The 21061-nt window shown below is 43.7% G+C and overlaps 1 protein-coding gene and 1 long non-coding RNA gene across 4 annotated transcripts; both read left to right on the top strand.

The window, feature by feature from the left end:
• Positions 1–2143: 2143 nt before the first annotated feature.
• LOC147338468 (uncharacterized) lies at positions 2144–5952 on the top strand. 2 transcript variants are annotated; one of them, XR_015130127.1, is made up of 4 exons: positions 2144–2184; positions 4873–5222; positions 5487–5569; positions 5725–5952. It is a non-coding gene; the product is annotated as an uncharacterized LOC147338468 (long non-coding RNA). The 2 variants fall into 2 exon arrangements; XR_015130125.1 differs by lacking the exon at positions 2144–2184 and adding an exon at positions 4064–4163.
• Positions 5953–8362: 2410 nt separating this feature from the next.
• LOC147338469 (voltage-gated potassium channel regulatory subunit KCNG4-like) lies at positions 8363–20223 on the top strand. 2 transcript variants are annotated; one of them, XM_086298084.1, is made up of 3 exons: positions 8363–8718; positions 13382–14221; positions 19070–20223. In XM_086298084.1, the coding sequence occupies exons 2-3, from the start codon at positions 13463–13465 to the stop codon at positions 19904–19906; spliced, it is 1596 nt and encodes a 531-aa protein (XP_086154210.1). In that variant the 5' UTR covers positions 8363–8718; positions 13382–13462; the 3' UTR covers positions 19907–20223. The 2 variants fall into 2 exon arrangements, with proteins under 2 accessions (XP_086154210.1, XP_086154219.1); XM_086298093.1 differs by lacking the exon at positions 8363–8718 and adding an exon at positions 11705–11915.
• Positions 20224–21061: the final 838 nt, after the last annotated feature.

Raw genomic sequence — 21061 nt, forward strand, 5'->3', positions numbered from 1 at the left:
AGCTACTGGGGTCAAGCGAAGGAACGGCGCTCTGTCCGGTTCTCTCCCGTGCACGAGTACCATGAAGAAGTTTGCCTACTTGCGTCTTGCTTGCAGTGTAATTATATTGTCTTAACGTTCCAGCGAATAGGTTTATGCTACAAACCTATCAGCAGGTTCATCCTGAACTCATGTGACAGACGTGAAATGGTCTGGAGACAGCGTGGAGGACGTCATGCTGCCTGTAACATCGTTCAGCACGACTGGTTCAGTGTTGGTCAGTGACGGTCTGGGTGGCATATCCATGGAGGGACACACGACCTCTATGGGCAACGACACCCTACAGCCATCAGGTATCAGGATGAAATCCTTGGACTCACTGTCAGACTCTCGGCTGGTGGAGTCGCTCCTGGGTTCCTGCTGGAGCAAGAACCCAGGAGCGACTGAGACCGGAGTATGGTCCGTTAATTCCCCCCCATCATGCATCATTTTGATCTACGTTGTCTTTGAATTCAGCCTCTGGATGTTGATGTGGCATCTTTTCATTCATTACCCTTATTAGTATAAATAACCAGTATTATTATTTTTCCCCATTAAGATGCCGGAGGAGCGGCTGGCTGGGTGGACGGAGCGTTAACTTTAGCATTCTGTGTTAAATCTGGCAGGTTTTTGGACACATTACCGACCATCGCTCAGACTCTGATACTTGCAAATCAGTAGCATCCAAATAATATCCTAGAATTACACTCATCAAAACTGGAGCTCAGACTTCTCGGATGGTCTGTTGGTACAATGACATGTATAGAAGGAGGAACTATCCATGGAGACCAAAACAGGTTTTCTATCGGCCTGTGAGTGCGTTTACTTCTGCTGTAAAGTCGGCCGTTTTAACACGGGAGTCTATGGGGACTGACTCGCTGAGGGAGCCTCTGGTGGTTGTTAGAGGAACTGCAGGGTTTTGGCACTGTCACATTGACTTCACTTTTAGCAGAAGCTCCATCAATGTTTCATACAGTCTGTATAAATAGGAGCAAATATTAAAAAATACTGACCCATTTCTTGACTTGCCCCGGTTCCAAATCAGTGAATAGGAGACACGACGAGGGACCCCTGCAGTGTGTCTGTAACCGAGCTCCCCTCAGTTTGTGTGAATTTCATGTTTAATAATGTGACTTTTCTCCTTTATGGCGACTTTATATTGGGGTAAAAAACCACGATGTTACGACCGTGTGCACTGAGAGCGGGCGAGGCAGGAACGTAAACAGAGTCCAGACTTTAAATGAGCTCCATTATTCTTTAAAACATTCTGTCCTTGTTCTGCTGTTTCTCCGAGCGTGACTCAGCTCCATTTATCTCTGACAGCTCTGGGACGTTTCAAACCGTTGCTGTCCCAGAAGATCACCTTTATCCCACCATGCATCTCATCCCAACAGATAACAACGCTGTCCAGTGTGGTGCTACCCGAGAGCGAGGCTTTAATGGCCCGCTAATACTCGGATTCTGTTCGTGGACTGAACCGATGGTTTACGCGTCTGTGCTTTCTGCCACTGACACACAGCACTGTAATGTGGGCCTATTCTTTTCATTTCAAACAACGTATTTTTATAGTTTGACTCCAGAGTAGCTTTGCATTATTCATGATTTTTAAAAAATCTTTTTCTACATTATACAGGGCCTTTGTGCAGACCCCAGTTCATCCCTTCTGTGTAATAAGCTGTTTTAAGGCAACTTTTCTGATTGGCTGCCCTTGTAAACAAAAGATTTGAACAACAGGTGAGAAGGACTTCTGTGATAAGCCTCACCATCAGAGGATTTCTGAAAAGCAGAATCAGACCTTGGTGAGGAGCGCTGTGAGGTGTACTGGCCTTTCAAACAGGTCGACCACACCTGCGCTAAATGTTCCAGATTCTGGGAGAAGGTTCACTGAATTCAGCCTGCCGTGATCCGGATGATGGATGAGACGGTCAGAATAACGTAGCGTATGATCCTCTTCCGTCTCTGAATTGTGGGGAGCATAAAGTGAAGTACAAAAAACTCCTTTATAGTATAAAGTTTTTTTAAGATCCTTAAACATGTGATTAAAGTTTAAACTGTTGGTCATGGACAGAGCTGATAAAAAGCTGGAGATGACTCGTGACTGATGATGAACAAGGCAGCACGTTGAAGGCACACGAGCCTCAGCCAACGCTGGAAACACAGGCACAGGTCAGATTTCTATTCTGCACCATGTTTCTCTCTTTTAAATTGTTTGTAATGTATCTGGGATTTAAACAGCCATTCAAACCTTTAACATATAAAACCAAACATACCATTAGGAAGAGCTGGAACTGAGCTAATGTTAAAGCTGTTAGGTCAAAACAAGCAGCCCTCGGGTTACTGACTTTAGGGCAGATAGTCTGTAACAGTAAAAGGACACCTGGCCCATATAATCTGATTCATTTCTGAGGGCTTCCTCCATAGACGCTCCACAGACTTCCTCTCTTTCTTCATTCCATTATGAGAAACAGGAGACTGACAGGGAGCGGTTCAACCACAGCCTGAATGCTCGCTGAAGCATCGCTCACACCAACATGTCATATTAATGAAACGCAGTTCAGCTGCATTCTGAATCAAGGACAAGCCTTTACAAGTAGACGTTGGAAGGCCTGATAAGGGTTTGGAGGCAGAAGCTAATTAACGAGTGTTTGAGAGGACTGTTTGTGCCGAATCAAGGGTGGGTTATCAGTTGCCCTGGTGAGCGGGTCCCCTGGTGATTTGCCACAAATTGAGAGAGTGGAGCAATTCCCCAGGAGTTTGGTTTAATTTCTTCTGTCGGAGCGATTCCACTGAACTCCGTTAAGCCTCGACACCATCAGCAAATTAAGTTGCAAAAGAAGCTTAAGGTTTCCAAGCAGGACGAAATGAAAGGCTGGCTCAAATCTTTGACATTGCAAACATTTAAATGAGCTGCAAGGAGTCAAAACAGGGGAGAGCCCCAGTATACATCCATGTCCAACACAGAGGAGGTTCCTCTCCCCCCTCTGATATAACAAACCGGCCACAGGAGATAATAAACCCGGAATAAACTGGAACAAAGGCCCGGAAACTAATCTTAAAACTGGACTTAATGTTTAATCCATTGATAAACCTATTGACTTTGTACAGGGGGGGTCAGAAGGGGCCCAACATTTGCCTCGGGGCATTTCAGGAGGTTAATCCGGCCGTGCTCGGCAGTCTCTTTGTGTCCCAGTGCGCTCTCTAGTTTTCCTTCCCCCCCCCCCCTTTCTGCTCCTGGATTATCATGTAATCCCTGATATTCATCAGCCGGGCAGGTTCAAGGTCATTTCAGTACAGTTCTCCGACTTTGCTCTCTGTGGCTGGATTCTGCAGTAGAAGAAGGTGAGAAGGTCTGAAGATGAGAAGGAGGTTTTACCTAAAATACCACGTCACAGTGACCAAAGAGATCCAATACCAACAAAATAAAAGCATTATTTCATAAAAAAAACCTGTAAACATTGCAAAGAAACCCAGTCACGACGCCTGCATGTTCACTGCCGTACCTCCACCTCCTTCATTTAATACAAAAACACTTGTTGTCATCGACTGTTTTAGCAGAATTCCTCGGGGTACAGAGGAATTGTTCCACACAGGCTTAAAACACATCTGGAGTGTTTTCAACACAGTCGTGCTCATTAAGTGGCGAAAACTCAAGTGTTTGATGGCCGTTAATTACCTGTCTGCTCACCCTTCCATTCCTAAAACTGTCACGTAACCTCCTGTCCTCCTGCTGACTTCCTGCCCGAGGCAAAGTCTTCAGTGTCACAAAGGCGCCTCTTTTTTAACCCAGGTAGATCGCTATAGTAACCTGTTGTGCACACCTGATCTGCTCCGTTCAATCAGCTCCGAGCTGATGCATTTTTAACTGTTTTTTTCCCTGATGATATTTTAAGAACAGTGTAACGCATTTTTGTGACTCTAATGTGCAGCTATGAAAAAGTGCACTGAAAAATACTGACTCACAAATGTGAAGAGTTTCTGCATCATTTCTCTCTTACTTTATTTGCACCACCAGCGTGTTGGTTTTTTTTTTAACTTATTCAAAATAGGAACTAAAGAAGACGTGAAAAAATAAAGATGAGCTCTATAAAAGCACGGGGGACAAACTTGAAGACACAAAAACCAAAGCAACAAAGACGGAGGAGCAGGTGAGACACAGGTGGAAATGTGAAGATGGAGACAGAAGAACACCGACCACAGGGGAACACAGAGCTGCAGATGCAGGCATCAGAGTCGGGGTTCTGACCCTCGAGCGAGCGTTTCTCTCATCGTCATCTTTGGATTTATAAAATGAAATTCATTGTTGTCGTAATCACGAGCTTACAGAGAAGAAGCACGGCTGAACTTGGTGCTGACAAACAGACACAATCAGTCATACCATTCGCATAAAAGAACAATAAAAAAGAATAGCTCCTATTTCATCATAAATAAATGGGCAATATTCATAATGATAGCAGCTTTAAGTAGTGGAAAAGATGATATAACAGAGGTTTTTCAGACTGTTGCACTGCACTTACGCGCACTCATGCGCTCGTGACTCGTCAGTCACTTAGTAGCTCTGCCGTAAAACATCAGCTGAAAATGAACATCATGTTTTATTCAGTGAGAATTTAAACTAGTGACCGAGACCATAAGCTCACGAGGAAAGTGTTTCAAATCTGCCTCTTCACAAGCTTCCTTTATACATATGACTTATTTTACTTGAATTTCTTTTCCTCGTCTACAGTTTCGTCTTTTTTATGATGTAACCAGTACTCTGTGTAAAGTGTTACAAAGTAACATGTTACTGTTACGTATAACTGTATTGGATACAGTTACTAGGCAAACAGTTGTGTCTTTATGTTCTTTCTTCTGCAGGACGTGGAAGTTTGACCAAAGATGAACCCATATTTATTCCTGCACTCACACTACAATCAGCTGACTTCAGTTTCCGAGGGGGGAAATGAAGGCGTGGTTTGCTGTTTCAGAGGAGCGGAGATATGAACTCTGATTTCTATTGTTCAAGAGGACAAGAAGACAAATTGCAAACAGGACACCGACTCTTAGAAAGCGTCTTCAGAGACAGCAGGCCGACACAAAGCGAAGACGTGTGATGTTAACACTGAGCAGCGAGAGCCTTCAGCATGTAACCAAAGCAGCGATGAGCATCAGACCTGCAGCGCTGTGGCCTCCAGTTCTACAGCAGAACAGCTGTCCAGAGTCAAACAGTAAAAGAAAGCGTGTGTGTGTGTGTGTGTGTGTGTGTGTGTGTGTGTGTGTCTTCTTTAGAATAAAGATTTGTGTCAGTGTGTGACCTCACACTTGTATTGCTTGTTATGGCATAATGTAAGAAGTAGGGTAGCTAAATGCTGCGGGGAGGTAATGTCCTGTGGTGGCGACATTTTCTTGACATCATTTATTTGACCTGCTGTTTTTGGACTTTTAGGTTAATTTGAATCTCATTTTAATTATTTAATAATTTGTCTGTTTAGGAAAATCTGTCAAATCAAATATGGAGGGAGCCACCGGGGTGACCCTTGAGAATCTTCAGGAGCTGAAAGCAGCTTAAATGACTGTAAATTGCTTTTCACCATATGCTGTTTGCTTTGTTTTATTACAGTTTTATGATTTTGCTTCTCAGTCATCTGTGAAGCACTTTGAGCTGCAGTCACCTGCATGAAAAGTGAAATACACTCATGATTGACTGATTGATTTTTGTTTCTCCCACAGTCTACATGCGAACACAGGAGTCGCCCCCTGGTGGTCATCAGCAACAATGCAGGTTTATGGGACTTCTGCACCTCACTACAGCTAGCCACATGCCCATCTTTTATATACAGTCTAGGCAGCGTTCAGTTGGACTTTGTTGGGAAAAAACCTCCAAAGGTTTTGTTGAGCTAACAGAGAGGCCCTGACTTTGCTGAACTGCTGCTGTTGTACATGCAGGTTTGTGTGTCTTCTCCCTCCCATGTTTTTACAGCGCACAGCTGCTTGCATACTTGCTCGTGGCTCTTCTGTATAAACTGGATTTTACTGAAAAGCTTTTGTTTAAGTGTAGCGAAAGCCTGATTGTTAAAGTTTGTGCAGGCTGGCGTCCAAACGCAGAGAGGATTAATAAAATGGACAGAAGATAAAACACAGAGCCTTAGTGTGTGTGTGTGTGTGTGTGTGTGTGTGTGTGTGTGTGTGTGTGTGTGTGTGTGTCTCACAAACGCAGTCACACACACAGGAAAACACACACTATTATGTCATTGATGATTTGCATTGCTGCTTTACAAGAAGCAGGTGGTTTCAGTCCAGATCTAATAACCAGAGCAACAGGCGCTCTGAAGGTGACATGCACGCTGCTATAATGTGACCGCCGTGTAATAAACGATTGGTAGGTTTGAGGAATGAGGCTCCCGATCAGCTGGTTATACGGTTTAAAAGTAAAAGCCAAAAAATAGCTCAAAGCTATTTCTGCCTCACCCCTCCCTTTCACCCTGGGGGGGGGGGGGGGGGGGGGGGGGGGTCTTTCTCTAAGGCAGGGCCAGACTGAACCTATTATCATAACATAACCTTTGTTTTGGGTCTTTATTGATGGACACAGTGGAAATACAGGAAGCACACCCAGGCAGATGAGGGGACTGGCAGTAGCGCGCATGTGTTACCCTCCTTTAATATCTGGTTGAACAGATTGCTCCGGCAACCTTTTGTAGGAGGTGACAGAGCTGTCGCATTGTACACACACACACACACACACACACACACACACACACACACACACACACACACACACACACACACACACACACACACACACACAAACCTGTGGTTTTTCACCACAGGTTTGTGTGTAGGAGCTCTGTCACGGCTGTTTTCAGCAAACTAAAAAGCAACCCTGACTTTAAAACATGACATTTTTACACAGCTTTACTGCAAATTACATCTGGAGGGAACATATTTTCTCTCTTTCTAATATATTTACTGTTGAAGGGACCGAAAGAGTTCACCTAAGCAGGTGGGTGAGGTTGAAAAAAATATACCAGACAGGCTTTTTATCCAGTAGATTAAAGCGCCCCTGGTTTCTTTTAAATTTGTCTTTTATTGACTTCCAACTTTCATTTTCATTTGTTGTCTTCAGGTTTAGAAGAAGAACTTAATGTTTCACAGCATTGTTGGTTTGTTTTTTTCCACAAACCATTAAATTAATATATATGTACACACACACACGAGTAACATAAACTGTGTGAGTGCATGTAATCTCTGTGCATTCCCTTTTAGGTCAGATGATGTCATTAAAAAGGTTCAGACAGCACAAACATGGTCCAGAGGTCCAGTTCAGCGACTCCAGTTAGCTGAGGTGAAGCCTTGCAGACAGCTACCAGCTACAGCCACGAATAGGCCACGCCCCTTATAATGCTAACAGGTGTTATGAAGGAGGAAATAATCCACACAGAGCAAACAGTTTGTGTATCAGGCTGTAAACATGTTCATTTCTGCTGGAAAGCTTTAACATGGGAGTCTATGGGGACTGACTCGCTGCTGCCTCTGCTGGTCGTTAGAGGAACTGCAGCTTTTCATCATTTGTTTTTTACCACCTGGAATTTGTGACATTTAGTTTTGAGTATCTGAACAAAAACAGGGACTAACTCTGCGTATGTCCCTCCAGGAATAGAAAATAAGAACATAGTCGTCTGTGGTGTCAGTCATCAGGCGTCTAATCAAGCTTTATATTATTTTCTAGAAGGCCTGCAGAACGCATGTACAGTAGGGTCCCGTTGTAGTGCAGCAGCACCAAATTGGAGTCTACAGAGTGTGTACATGAAATTGAATCCACTTGCATGTAGATGTGAGAAGCACAGCTCTGGCTAATAAAGAGGCTGTGCAGTAGACCCGCTGCTCTGATCAGAATGGATGCAGCGCGCTTTCTTTTTTCTCTTGGTTACATCAGACTTACTGTTGCAGCTGAGAGTTTTTGCTGCTTCTGTTCCATCAGTGTTTGTGATTTGTGCCAGAGGGCTGCACGCTCTCATTCTGACCTGTGATGGAGTCACACAGACTTGCTGTAAGTTTAAATCCTGCAGGGTGAATTATCCGGTCCGACCTCAGAGCTGTGGAGCTGTTAGTGACTCAAAAAGATCCTGAAGATTAAATGGTTAAACTTTTACACGCGTCTCTTTCTTTTACCTCTTCGTGTCTCTCACATCAGACAAAACCGCCCCAAACTTCTTCCAGCACATTCAGCCTGTCTGTGTTTTACAGTGCATCGGCGAGAAGGGCTGGAGATGGGAGGGTGTGAGAAGAGGAAGAGGAGGATGGGGGGGAGGGGGGAGGAGGACGGTCCTGCTGTCAAACACAGATGAAAATCCAGCGGCAGGTTTCAGGAGGACACCGCCGTTAGGTAATCGCATTTATCGTCTCCTCGGAAGCGGCGGGGGCGGGGGTCAGCGGACACCGAGCGCCGAGCTGCGCACAAAGAAATCCGTTTCATTCCGTTCCCTCCAACTCCGGAGCTGCTGGAGAGGCAACGTGTGCGTGTAGCCCGGTGACGGTGCACGGACACACACCGAGCCCAAACTTCAGACTGGATTCAGAAACTGGAGCCGGAGCAGCGCCTGTGCCTCGTAATTGGCGCAGTTACGCGGACGGTTGTGCGCCAGTCTCAGTGGCCGAGGAGCGTCTTCTAGAGAACATGAACGGGACACGTTAAAGAGCCGAGGCGGCTCGTCTCCGCGCTGAAAGGTGAGTGAATCACACCTGGCCTGTACGGAACTTTGGCCGGGGTGTAGTTCAGGGTCCGTCCCTCATTTCTGTGTCAAGTTCAGGCTGAACTTTAATTTCAAAAATTGAGTTTGAATCTCAGATCTTAAGCGAGAAAGTGGCTCAGCTCGCATTTTAATAAAAAATATGAGCTGACAGCTGGTTTCAGGTCGGAGAGGCTGAGGAAAGCTTTAGACTGTAGCTAAAAGATGGAGGACTCTACAGTCACATCATCCCCTGGTATCTGGCTTCAACATTTTAAACAAAACTTGGACTGCAGCCATGATGTTTTTGATTATCTTATTTACATATAGCTTTTTTTTAAAAATTACTTTATGTGTTTCTTTCTTTTCTTTGGAGTGCTAGCTAGTTTGGTTCAGGCATCACACAGACACAGATGTCTGGTAATTACTGCTGAGTAAGAATTAAAATCAAACCTAAAAACCAGAGCTCAACCTTCTTGGATGGTCTGTTAGTGCAGTGACTTCACAGCAGCCATATTATTGGTCACATGATGTCAAAATGCTCCAACAGCAAAAAAAAAGTGGTCCAGAGGTCCAGTTCAGGTGAAGCTAGCAAACAGCTAGCAGCTACAGCCGCCTGTGTCACCGTCCACCTGTCATTCAAGAAGCCACGCCCCCAATGATGCAAACTTTAAGCCTTAATAAGCTTTAAACAGGTGAGTTATAAAAATGTTCTCCCCTGTACAGGTGCTATGAAGGAGGAAATGATCTTTTGAGACAACACAATTTTTGTAGTTTTGCTTTTAACATGGCCTCACTCCTGAAACCTCTTGTTGATATTAGAGGCGCTACATTAGCACAGCATAAATGAAGACTGGGCTGGAACGCTGAAGGCTTTGAAACATGTTCAGCTTTTGCAGGAGTGTACAGAGGATCTGTTTGCACTCATACTACCATTAAATGTCAGTTTTTCACCAAATTATGTTTTTTAAATAAACCTCCTGTTCATTAGAAACACCCACCCACACACACACACACACACACACACACACACACACACACACACACACACACACACACTGCACTGTTTTGTAGATTTAACAGTGAACGGATTAAAATGACTTTCTCCCTCCGTCACTCTATACTTAAACAAGTTTTAATGATTTTTCCCAATTTTATATTTCTTAATTATAAAGTATTGAGATTCTCTGCTGTGGCTCCAAATTGAGCTGCGTGCATCCTGCTCACTTTAATAATCCCTGACGTGTGCCTGAAATTGGGATCATAGATCATAGAGAGCAGCATGGCACTCAAACAGAATCTAGGACAGAGCCATCAGCAACACAAACCAGGAAGTGGACTGGCTCTACTCTACCTGATCACAGAGTGCCTTACACACCACGTCTTGCACATCCATTCACACACGCACGGTTTTCCTTTGTGTAACTGCTTTGTGTCTAACAAGAAAGCTTCAGAGGTGGCTGCTTTTGCAGGAACGATGTAGACAAGAGTCCATAAGGGGAGTCAGCATGGGATTTTATTTGAAATTACAACATCATTGTATTTACTTACAAATATTTAAAGGTACATACACTAAAATAAGGAGGTAACAAGTCGGTTTTTAACAGAAAATGAAAGAAATGTGATGTAAATAAACTTTAGTACTGTGTAAGTAATTTAAAGTGGTTTCATTTATTAAGTAATTTAATGGGAATTCTGCAGAAAATCAAAGAATATTCTCTGATCTTGTGTTGTAAACATGGGGTAATTTTTGGGACATTGTATTATTAAACTGTCCTTTTATTTAAACACTATAAATATTTTCCTTTATTAACTTGTATGAAAAAATAAATATCTAAATCTGTAGCACAGCATGCTTACAACATGAAAGGGGAAATTTTGTTTGTTTTGCTTCACAATTACCACAAAATTGATGCAGTACTTAAATGACTCCTGCTTTCCTGTAAACTTTAAATTATTCATGCATTACTTAAATGTACTTACAGCATGACTTACAACTTAAGTGTGGTTCGCTGTCACGAGAAGTGAGGATCTCAGTCTTTTATAGCTCCCACTGAGCGACCTGTCAAACCCACGTTGCTTTCATACAAGCAGATTCTATATTCATCTTGTCGACATCAGGCCGAGGTGAAACTACTTTCTGCTCGAACCTGTAGAGCTGAAAGAGCTTCTTTGGTGATTCTCAGGCATTTTCTACTCTCTGGGTTCGTTCACGCCATCACTGTGTCTCACCGTCGAGTCACACAAATTGAGGCGTGAACTGGTGTGAAGAAACTGTGCAGGGTGTCGAGGCTAAAACGGGGAGTGTTGAGAGCTTCTTCCCCTTTCAGTCAATTTTCTATTTTACTGAAAAAGACACACGAACTAATGTAGACTCATTGATTTGTTCTTTAATGACTGGCATGGAAGAATTATTACAGCTGTATATATTGTCAGATTTGACACCTGAAGCCCAGATAGTTTAATACAGCACATCAGGATCAGTGTCTGATTTATTCAACAAAAAGCTTCATTTTTTTATCGTTGTCCTCGTTGTCTTGTTTCATCAGCAGGTTGGCTCAGCCTCTGGTCTAAATGATCATATAACACGGAAGAGCAGAAAACATATGGAAACTGGATGAGCTGTTCTTATAGGGTTTCAGGGTGAGCACAATTCTTATCTTAGCTACGTCTAGGTAAGCATGGTAATGTAAATGGTAAATGGCCTGTATTTGTATAGCGCTTTTACTTAGTCCCTAAGGACCCAAAGCGCTTTACTCCACAATCAGTCATTCACGAAAACAGAATTTTTTAAAATTTAACTGAGTTAGAAGTTAGCTCGCTAGTTTCCACCTAAGCATGATATAGCATGTTCTGACCGAGAGATTTCTGAAAAAGTCAAACGTACAGCTCTGTTATCACTTCCAACATAAATGAAGACAGAAAACTAAACAGCAGTGACGTTTGTAGGGTTACTGAAGTTGGGCTAGCTGCTATATAATGATGTGCTACGTGATCGCTAGCGACACAGCTAGCTTGTTAGCATAGCATAAACACAGTGAAGCTGGAGGATGAACGCTAACTTTATTCCACTCAATAAAAGTTAACGTGAGGGTTCCTGATGGTTAGGGACAAATGCAATCGCATGGCAGGATGCTGTAAAAGGACCAAACTTCAGTCAGGAGAACAACTGAGATAATCCATCCACAATACGAGGTTAGTCATTCATATACTGCTGCATGGGCTGGAGTTACATTGTAAGGTTTTAAACACTGAGCTTTAAATTTAACAGTGGTAATAAAAACTGAGAGAGGCCGACAGTCATCACTGACTGTTTTTAGGGGCTTGTTGAGATTAAAAAGAACAAGATACAAAGCATTAAAACATGTTAAAATCACAACAGCTTTAATAAACAGAGTAGTTTGGACCTGGAAGCAGGGTTCATCACGTCATCACTTAAAAACTGGATAGCTTTGTCTTTTAGCATTAGCCTAGCTGAAAATCCTGCTTTGTATTTGACTTGAGAGTCGACTTTAGGTTTTCAGCTGTTGTTGATCCAAACTCTGCATTCTTTCTAAAGAACAGAAAAAACCTTTAATACTGAATAAAGAAAGAAAACTTTGTCACCCTGCGAACCTCACTCCCGAGTGGAGAATAAACGTTCGGACACAGCAGGTGGGTGGGGTTTTTTTTGACCATATTTGGGATATCCCCTCACCAGCATCATCAAAGAAGCTCCTAGAATAGAAGGAATTGTCTGAATCTGGGTATTTATTTGTACCTACACATTTCATTATTTGAAAATCAGTTTTTATTATGACTGTTCAACACATGCACAGGAGATATGAAAGGAAATAAGAAAAAATAACACAATAAGTTCACTTCAGAATCCATCACCAAATTCATAGCAGACTAATAATGATTGCCACTGAGTCTGACATTCAGTATTTTAGAAGATACTCATCAAATTGGGTGATATTCATGGTCCTGTGCTTCACTGAGGGTTGTTGTTCTCCTGGCAGCGACTGCAGCGATCCGAACTCATTTTCCTGGCACGCTGATTTGTTTTGATCAGACTCATTACAGAAGATGAGGCTTCGCACAAATATGCGAGAGGCCTCATCTTCTCTCTCCGCGTTTCGGGCTGCTTTGCTGCTGTGGCTCAATATGTCTGTTCAGTGTTGTCTGTGATTAAACACATCAGAAACCGGCGTCCTGCTCACATCCCATTTACTGCTCTTTGTTTCTTGATGGTATCTGACAGGTTATGACAGCGAGAGCTCGCTTTGAAAACTGCAATACTGACTCTGATGTCACGTCAAGCTTCAAGCCAAAACTTCTTAATCATTCTGAATTTGGATGTTTAACACCGATGTAGCAGTTAATTGAATGTGTCAGACAACATTTCCTAATAGTTTTATGTTGTGGGTACGAGTGGGGAACATTAAGGAAGATATTTTAGTCTTCTCTGCAAAAAAGGATGATTGATTTGGAGTAACTTTAAAACATGAACATGAAAAGTCTCGATAAGTGACGTAAAAGGACTTGGATTTGATATCAGTAGGAGGTCTGGGACACTTCCTTCACTACATGTTGGTCCCTATTGAGCCCCTTGGAGCCAAACAAGTTTGAATTAATGGAAGATTTCAACAGACTGAATCTGTCTTTTTGCTTCCCTACAGTTTCAGTGGAGCTTCCGTAAAACTGCGGTCAGTCGGACATAATAAAATCTCATCCATCCCGTCACACATCCAGCTGCCAGCATGCCCATCATCAGCAATGCCAACCACGACTTCAGCACCTACTCCATCAGCAGCGACGACAGCAGCCTCGACCGCTTCTTCACCGAGATCCCGGAGACCGAGACCCTCAAAGGCGTTTACTTCCAGCGCGCCCAGCTGCTGCGCGACCCGAAGGCCTCATACGTGGTCGACCGCACCTTGCAGGTTCTGATCAATGTCGGCGGCAACCGCTACACCTTCCCCTGGAGCACCCTGGAGCAGTTTCCTCAGAGTCGTCTGGGTCGCCTGCGCTTCTGCACCACCCCCGAGGAGATCGCACGACTCTGCGACGACTACGACGAAACCTGCCAGGAGTTCTTCTTCGACCGAAACCCAACAGCCTTTAGGGTCATCCTCAACTTCCTGGCGGCAGGCAAACTGCGTCTGCTCCGGGAGTTATGTGCCGTTTCGCTGCACGACGAGCTCGACTACTGGGGCGTGGACCCCGGACATATGGAGCGCTGCTGCCGCCGTCGCATGATGGCCCGGGTGGAGGAGGTGGCGGAGCGGGAGCGTAAGGAGGAAGAGTGGAGGCAGAAGAGGATGATGCTGAAGAAGAGCAGCACACAGACGGAAAAGGGCTATCGCAGACTGATCGTGGTGCTGCGCGATATGGTGGAGAACCCTCACTCCGGCCTGGCCGGGAAGATGTTCGCCTGCCTCTCCATCGTCATGGTGATGGTCACCGTCATCAGTCTGTGCATCAGCACCATGCCAGACCTCCGAGATGAGGAGACGAAGGTGGGTACAGAGCTTACAGAATTTATAAAACAGCCTGTGGAATCAGTTTGAAATGCATAAAACGTTTTAAATATGGGTTTAAATAAAAAAGAAATTTCTGGGATCGGGCTGAATGTTGAACCTGACGTCTGCATCTGGGGCCACTGTGTCACGGTCCTGGGTCGTTTAACCCAGCGTTTCATTGTATTTTGATATTCATTGTTTATGTTTTGGTTCTTTTAGTCTTCTTTAGCTCCTCGGTTGCCTAGTTATAGTTCTGTGCTCATTTAGACTCCTTGTGTCATCTTCCCCCGTTCCCATAGTTTCCCAAGTTCCCCTTGTTGTTGGGCGTGTCTTACCTGTCATGTTATGTCTGCATGGTTCCTGTTGTCAACTTCAGGTCACATCTGAATCCCATCATGCTTCCTATTTATTTTGAAGGTCTTTTTGTCTTGTTCTATGTGCCTAGTTTACACTTCCCTTGTGGCGTCATTATGATTTGTTTGTGTCAGCTGTTTCCCAGTGTGTGGCCACTTCCCTTGATCTCCCCTTGTTTGTATTTAGTCTGTGTGTTTCCGTTCAGTCAGTGTCAGGTTGTCTGTATGTACCCCCATGTCATCCTAGCCAAGGTTATAGTCATAGTTTAAAGTCATATGTGTGGTATCCACGGAAACCTCTAAATCTCTGCTCAAATCTCAGGTAAACCATTTCTAAAACCACCAAACAAAGCGAAGATGCCAAACAGTTACGCGGTTTTCTGGACTTAAATTTGACCCAGAGCATATTTTCAAAGGTGTTATGTGCTATAAAACACTTTAAAAAATGAGGCAAGGGAAATAAAAAATCTAACTTTTCTATGTTTGAGTCACAGTAACTTTGAAATAGTAACATCTGCAGTACTACTTACACCTCTGATGAAATCTCACAAGTATTCACTTTATTTTGATACCAAGATTGGTTACACAGAATTTATAATTGCAGAGAAATACAATGAATTTCCTTTTTGAACAGGAAACTTAACAGGTTAAACACATGGAAGTGTGTAAGACTTCTTTCTAACGGTCAGCAGCATCACAGACTCACCCAGTTTGTTCCTCTTCACACATTCGGGCTAATTGCAGAGTTCAGCAGTGCACAGCAATGCTAGCTCACACTCTATATAGCACGTAGCACTGTAGCTGCGCTCACCGCTAAACTGGAGTCTGGAAGGGGATTTTTCTGAAATATCTAAATTAAAACATGTAAATATTATTCAGGACTGTAACCACACAGGTGCCAATGAACCAGGAAAGGTTATAGGAAAGAGGAAAACTGGCTAACCAGTAGAGGCCTTTTAAAGGGATTCATGGATGTAAAGAAGGGGTTGGCGTGACAGAGGATGCTGGGATAGGGTGAGATGGAGGCAGGTGATGTGTTTTGGTGATCACTGCAGGGAGCAGGTGACAGAAGAAGAAGTTTGTGTGAATGTGTAAATGTTGTGATGTGTGATCGTGTTGCTACCTCTACAGAGCTGCACATGGCGCATAACTGCTTTCTGTTCCTCACCAAAGAGTCTTTGCATCTAAACTTAACAACTGAAGCTTTCAGATGGTCCAAGAACAGCGTGCACTCCAGCGGTGGTACGGTTTGTGCGCTCGTGTGGACAGTAAACAGTCCTACATGATGATTTTCATGGTACATTGTTAGTTTATGATGACTGCTTTGTTGGAGGACTTCTTGTAAAAAAGATGATCTAATGCAGAAAATGGTGCTGAAGAGGAGACCTGGTGATGCTGGTTAGAGCCGGTTGTTGCTATAAAGCTCTTGTTTACTTCCTGACTTACAGTTTTATGTGTTGCAGAGATGAAAACATCATTTCTGCTGTAGTTGGCTCTCTGGGTCGTTCCCCTCAGTGGCGGAGCCGTTAGCGAAGGATGATTTTTAGCTGGAAATTTAATGAAAGTAATGAAAACTTCACAGAGCAGACTGTGTGTTGACTGAGAAACATTTCCACCACAACACTAAATATTTCATCCTATTAACGTCAGCTCACGTAGCTGTGATGCAAAGTGGGGCTGATTGTGATTAACTGACAGGTAAACTGATGCCGACAGAGCTGCAGATTTTGTTCTCTCTCACTGTGATATTTACAGACAGAAGTTTCTAGAAAAAACAAGAAAGCTCGCAGTGATAAACACGCTGCACGGTACCTGCACCCAGCAGCAGACAGGAGAGTGGAGATGTGACTACAGATGAACGTGCGATGTGTGGGCTGGATGTGTAAAAGCAGCTCTTAGCTAACACATTAATCACATCACAGTAATATAACAGTATTTACATGTACATGTACAGTCTAACTGCACATTTGATCCCTGAGATATTTTAATATAAGAAAAAGAACAGATGCAACAGTTTATCCCACAGTTTCAGTGATACAGAAACGCTGATTTAATTTGAAATTTTTATAAATAATTGTTTGTGCAGAAAATCCAGTGATTCTAAGACTTATATATATATATATATATTTTACTATGACCCTACTGTAAAAATATACATTTGGATGGCAGATAATTAAAAAAGCTTTCCTGATATATCGTTTATCTATTAGTTGTTTGTTTTGGTGTGTTCTGAATGGCCATGGAGATTTTTTTTATCAGTAGGAAAAGCTGTAAAACTTATGAAAAGCTTAAAGTGGAACATTTTTGTCCTTTACATTTTCCAAATTCATCCAGTGGTCCTGATTCTGGCCCCTGGGCCTTATGTTTGCCAACCCAACTCAGTATGAGACAAAGGCATCCACAGAAAAGTCCAAGAATACAGATATGGAGAATAAATCCTCTGTAATTACAAATAGGTGCGGTTATAAATCAGTGTAACGGTGTGATGGAAAGAGCGATGACAGTAAAAAGACAAATTAAAGCACATTAATGGGGCTCAGGCGTGGATTGAAAAGCAGCTTCTGTCAGCGTGACTGTTTGCTGGTTGTTTTCTGCCGGCGGTCTGAGGTAAGATAAGATAAGATAAGATAAGATAAGATAAGATAAGATAAGATAAGATAAGATAACCTTTATTAGTCCCACACGTGGGAAATTTGTTTTGTCACAGCAGGAAGTGGACAGTGCAAAAGTTGAGGCAAAAATTAGAATACAATAAGAATAAATACAGTACACAACTGTACAGAATAGAATAAAATAAAATACTATATACAGTAGAATAAAATAAAATAAATATACAATAAGATAAAAATAGAATACAAATACAAATACTATATACAACTGAGTAAAAATACAACGATGACAGAAAGGATTATTGCACTTAGTATTATTGCATATGTATGGATGTGTGTGCTTGATCAGTTAAAGTCTTTATTATGGAGTCTGACAGCAGTGGGGAGGAAAGACCTGCGAAATCTCTCCGTCCCACACCGTGGGTGCCGCAGTCTCCCACTGGAGACTAACCAAAGGAGACAGCGTGCAGAGCTGACTGCTGTTGTCAGTGTAAAGAGTCTGAATTTGGCTTTTGTGAGCTGGAGACAATAAATCGATTCCTCCCGAACGTTTTTGCAGTCGGTCGGACTAATCGAGCCGACAGAAAATCAAAGTGTGGATGTGAGCGCTAAAAGAAGCTGAAAGTTCTGAATCTGGCCGACCTGTAAGGTGGATGGTGCTGCTGCAAAGATAATCGTGCTAACGCTAGCTTACAGAAAATGCAGTGTTTTCATTTAATGTTAATTATCAGGAGTCATGGTTTGAGAAAAAAATAAGATCTGACGAATTTGCTTTTCAAAAACAAAATTTCACCTTATATCTCTACAACTAATCAGCGCAGGCCAAATTCTAAAGACACCACTCAATGAAATTAGTAAATTAGCATAAAGCACTATGTTGACACAGTTTACAGCAGCCTCATATTTTATCCTTTGACTCCACTAGAGAAGTTTTGTATGATTTACAGATAGAGATAGCCCTTATTTAGCTCCTCCCACTTCCAGGCCACCCTTTAAGACCACTTTCTTTTGATTGGATACTCTCTATGACATCATGTAGAACCAGAAGTAGAAAAAAACTGTGGTAAACTAAGTGATTCCGGTTCACATGGATTACTTGTGCATACACTGTCCTCGTTATCTGGTCATGTTTGTTATGCACATCATGGCTGGAACAGGATAGAAGAAGATCTGATGGCGTAAAACAGGAGAAAGCAGAATGGAAGCAGGAAAATCCTTTTTACTAAGCTTTCACCAAGTAGCAGGCAGAAAGTTCAGGTGAGGTTCACCATCCTTTCCTGAATCTTACCTCCCTCACAAATAATTCACCTGTTTCCAGGAGTAGTATTTTATCAGGGAACACAGAGTTCTAGATTAAAAATATAAATTTTAATGCTTGATGGAAGCTGCCCGACAGCGTCTTCTCGTCAGAAGTCGTTCACCTTATGTGCAGTTAGAAAAGCCCGTGTTCTTCCAGGTTGTAATTTTCACTTTTCTTTTTGTCGCTCTGGTATTTGTGGACAGTTCTTCATTCGGGCGTCTTTCTTTCTCATTTTTTTGTCATCATTCTGTCATCTGTTAAAATCACACTGGAATAAAAATGGATTTTTTCCCTGAGGCGACGCATACTTCTTATTACAACAGACACTTTTCTTTAGCATTCACCTCCAGAGAAATCAATGTAAGTGCTCTGCAGCTTTTAAATGTTTTCCAATTTCTCCCTTTGTGCAGGCAGACGTGGAATTAAAGTGATGGTAAGGAAAACCGAGAGGCCGTTTGCCTTTGGCACGGCGAGAGGCAGCGGGCCTCGCAGGTCACTGTTTTCTGAGGCTATCTGAGCATCAAGTGTGAAATCGATGGAGCGACACTTTATATTTGCTCCGTGTTTCTGTCCCCGTCTGCAGGGCGAGTGCTCCCAGAAGTGTCACAACATGTTCGTGGTGGAGTCCATCTGCGTGGCCTGGTTCACCTTGGAGTTTGTGCTCCGATTTATCAACGCCCAGAGCAAGCTGGCCTTCGCTCGCGGCCCGCTCAACATCATCGACGCCGTTGCCATCCTGCCGTACTACGTGTCCCTGGTGGTCGACATCAAAGACGAGTCGCACGAGGATGTCATCATGGGGGCCGGCAGAGGCTACCTGGACAAACTGAGCCTGATCCTTCGCCTGCTGCGAGCCCTGCGGATCCTCTACGTGATGCGGCTGGCTCGCCACTCTCTGGGCCTGCAGACGCTCGGGGTGACCATGCAGCGCAGCATGAGAGAGTTCGGCCTCCTGCTGCTGTTCGTCTGCGTGGCCGTGACCCTCTTCTCACCACTGGTTCATCTAGCCGAGAGCGAGCTGGCGCCATTTGCCGCCACGCACCCCCACCACAGCTTCAGCAGCATCCCAGCCTCCTACTGGTGGGCCATCATCTCCATGACCACCGTGGGCTACGGCGACATGGTGCCGCGCAGCATCCCCGGACAGATAGTGGCGCTGACGAGTATCCTGAGCGGCATCCTCATCATGGCGTTCCCGGCCACCTCCATCTTCCACACCTTCTCCCGCTCATATCAGGAGCTCAAGCAGGAGTACAAGCGGGTGTGGAAGGAGGAGCGGGACGAGGAAATAGCCGCCGAGTCGGGGAAGAGCTGCTCCAAGGATGATTCTTCACTAGATGAGCTCAAATCCGTGTCAAAGAATGGGAATGATGGGATGAAGTCGAGCAAGACTCCCACGCTTCCGTCTGCAGCGTTCTGATGGAGGTCATGTGACACTTTTGGTTCATTATGTGTTAAAAACTTTCTCCTTCCCGTACATTAAAACTCTGGAGCAATTGTGCGATGAACAAAATAATATTCCGCGCTCTAGATTCATGTTTCCATCAAAGTGTGTCCCCAACTTATCAGGTTGTAGTCGCCTCTTAACTTCCACCAGGTCACTGAGGTTTGTTTACATCAATCTGATCTTGATCCTGATTTTGGCTCCTCCAATAAAAAGGAAATCGAGCGCTCCCTAAATCAGCGTCTGCCCACCTGCCTGCGTGAGCCAATCGCAGCTGTCCCCTGCATTGTGCCGCCGGCCAATGGCGTGTCCAGCGGGGTGGCCTGGGGGGGCACAGGCCACCCCCCCAACCAGACTGGCCACCCCAGGTGCCACCCCAAAGGCAAAACAATAAAATTCAATCAAATATCAAATGTCCGATTATGTTTTCACGGTGAAGCTCAGATATCCGATTGTAAGTGAATGCAGCATCCTTCTGCGCTATGTGCATCACGTTAGCAAAGGTAGGAGAGCCAAGCACGAAAGACGCACTGCAGGAAACAATTTTTCGGTGAAAGAAAATGAGGACAGAATAAATGTCCCGGTAAGTAATATTAAGTTTGTTGAGTTTAGTAAACTTCGGTGAAATTAGAATACCAAGGAAAAAATAACACTTAAAGAATTATTGCAGCTGTGGAATATTTCAGACAGTATGCTACTGAGGGCAGCTAGCATAAGAGTTATGAGTTATAAGATATAATCTAAGTCGTAACATTGCTGTATGGAGCTGCAGATTTGGTTGCAGGTTAACATCGCTGGACTGGCCATCGGGCTTATTTGACTTATTTTTTATTTTTTTTGTAACGGCATGAACAATGAGAGGTGGTGGATTGGCCAGATGCAGGTCGATGTGTAGAAATAACTCCGTTGTTTGGTGGTGGCTATGACGGGGCTTCCACAGAGGCAGCAGGTGGATGAGGGAAGGGGAGGCAGGAGGAGAGACCCGAGGCAGCCACCAGTCCGAGTGTCAGGTGAACTGAACTTCAGGTAAGAAGTTATGACCTGCAGTCTGTCTGGGTCAGATATAAACTAAGTTTAGGTGGAGTTTATTTTCATGTTGCTGACTTTTTACTGTCAGTTGCAATAACTCAT

Source organism: Aulonocara sp. 'chitande type north' Nkhata Bay, linkage group LG1, assembly GCF_057382095.1.
Source record: "Aulonocara sp. 'chitande type north' Nkhata Bay isolate Kocher_YH1m ecotype deep benthic linkage group LG1, A_spYH_male_GT1.1, whole genome shotgun sequence".
In the NCBI taxonomy this organism is placed as follows: Eukaryota; Metazoa; Chordata; class Actinopteri; order Cichliformes; family Cichlidae; genus Aulonocara; species Aulonocara sp. 'chitande type north' Nkhata Bay.

Bases quoted from the DNA above. Each gene is read 5' to 3' on its own strand.
- LOC147338469 (XM_086298084.1), top strand. From the start codon at position 13,463: ATGCCCATCATCAGCAATGCCAACCACGACTTCAGCACCTACTCCATC. The intron at 14,222-19,069 runs GTGGGTACAGAG...CCCCGTCTGCAG, and splicing joins TCCGAGATGAGGAGACGAAG to GGCGAGTGCTCCCAGAAGTG.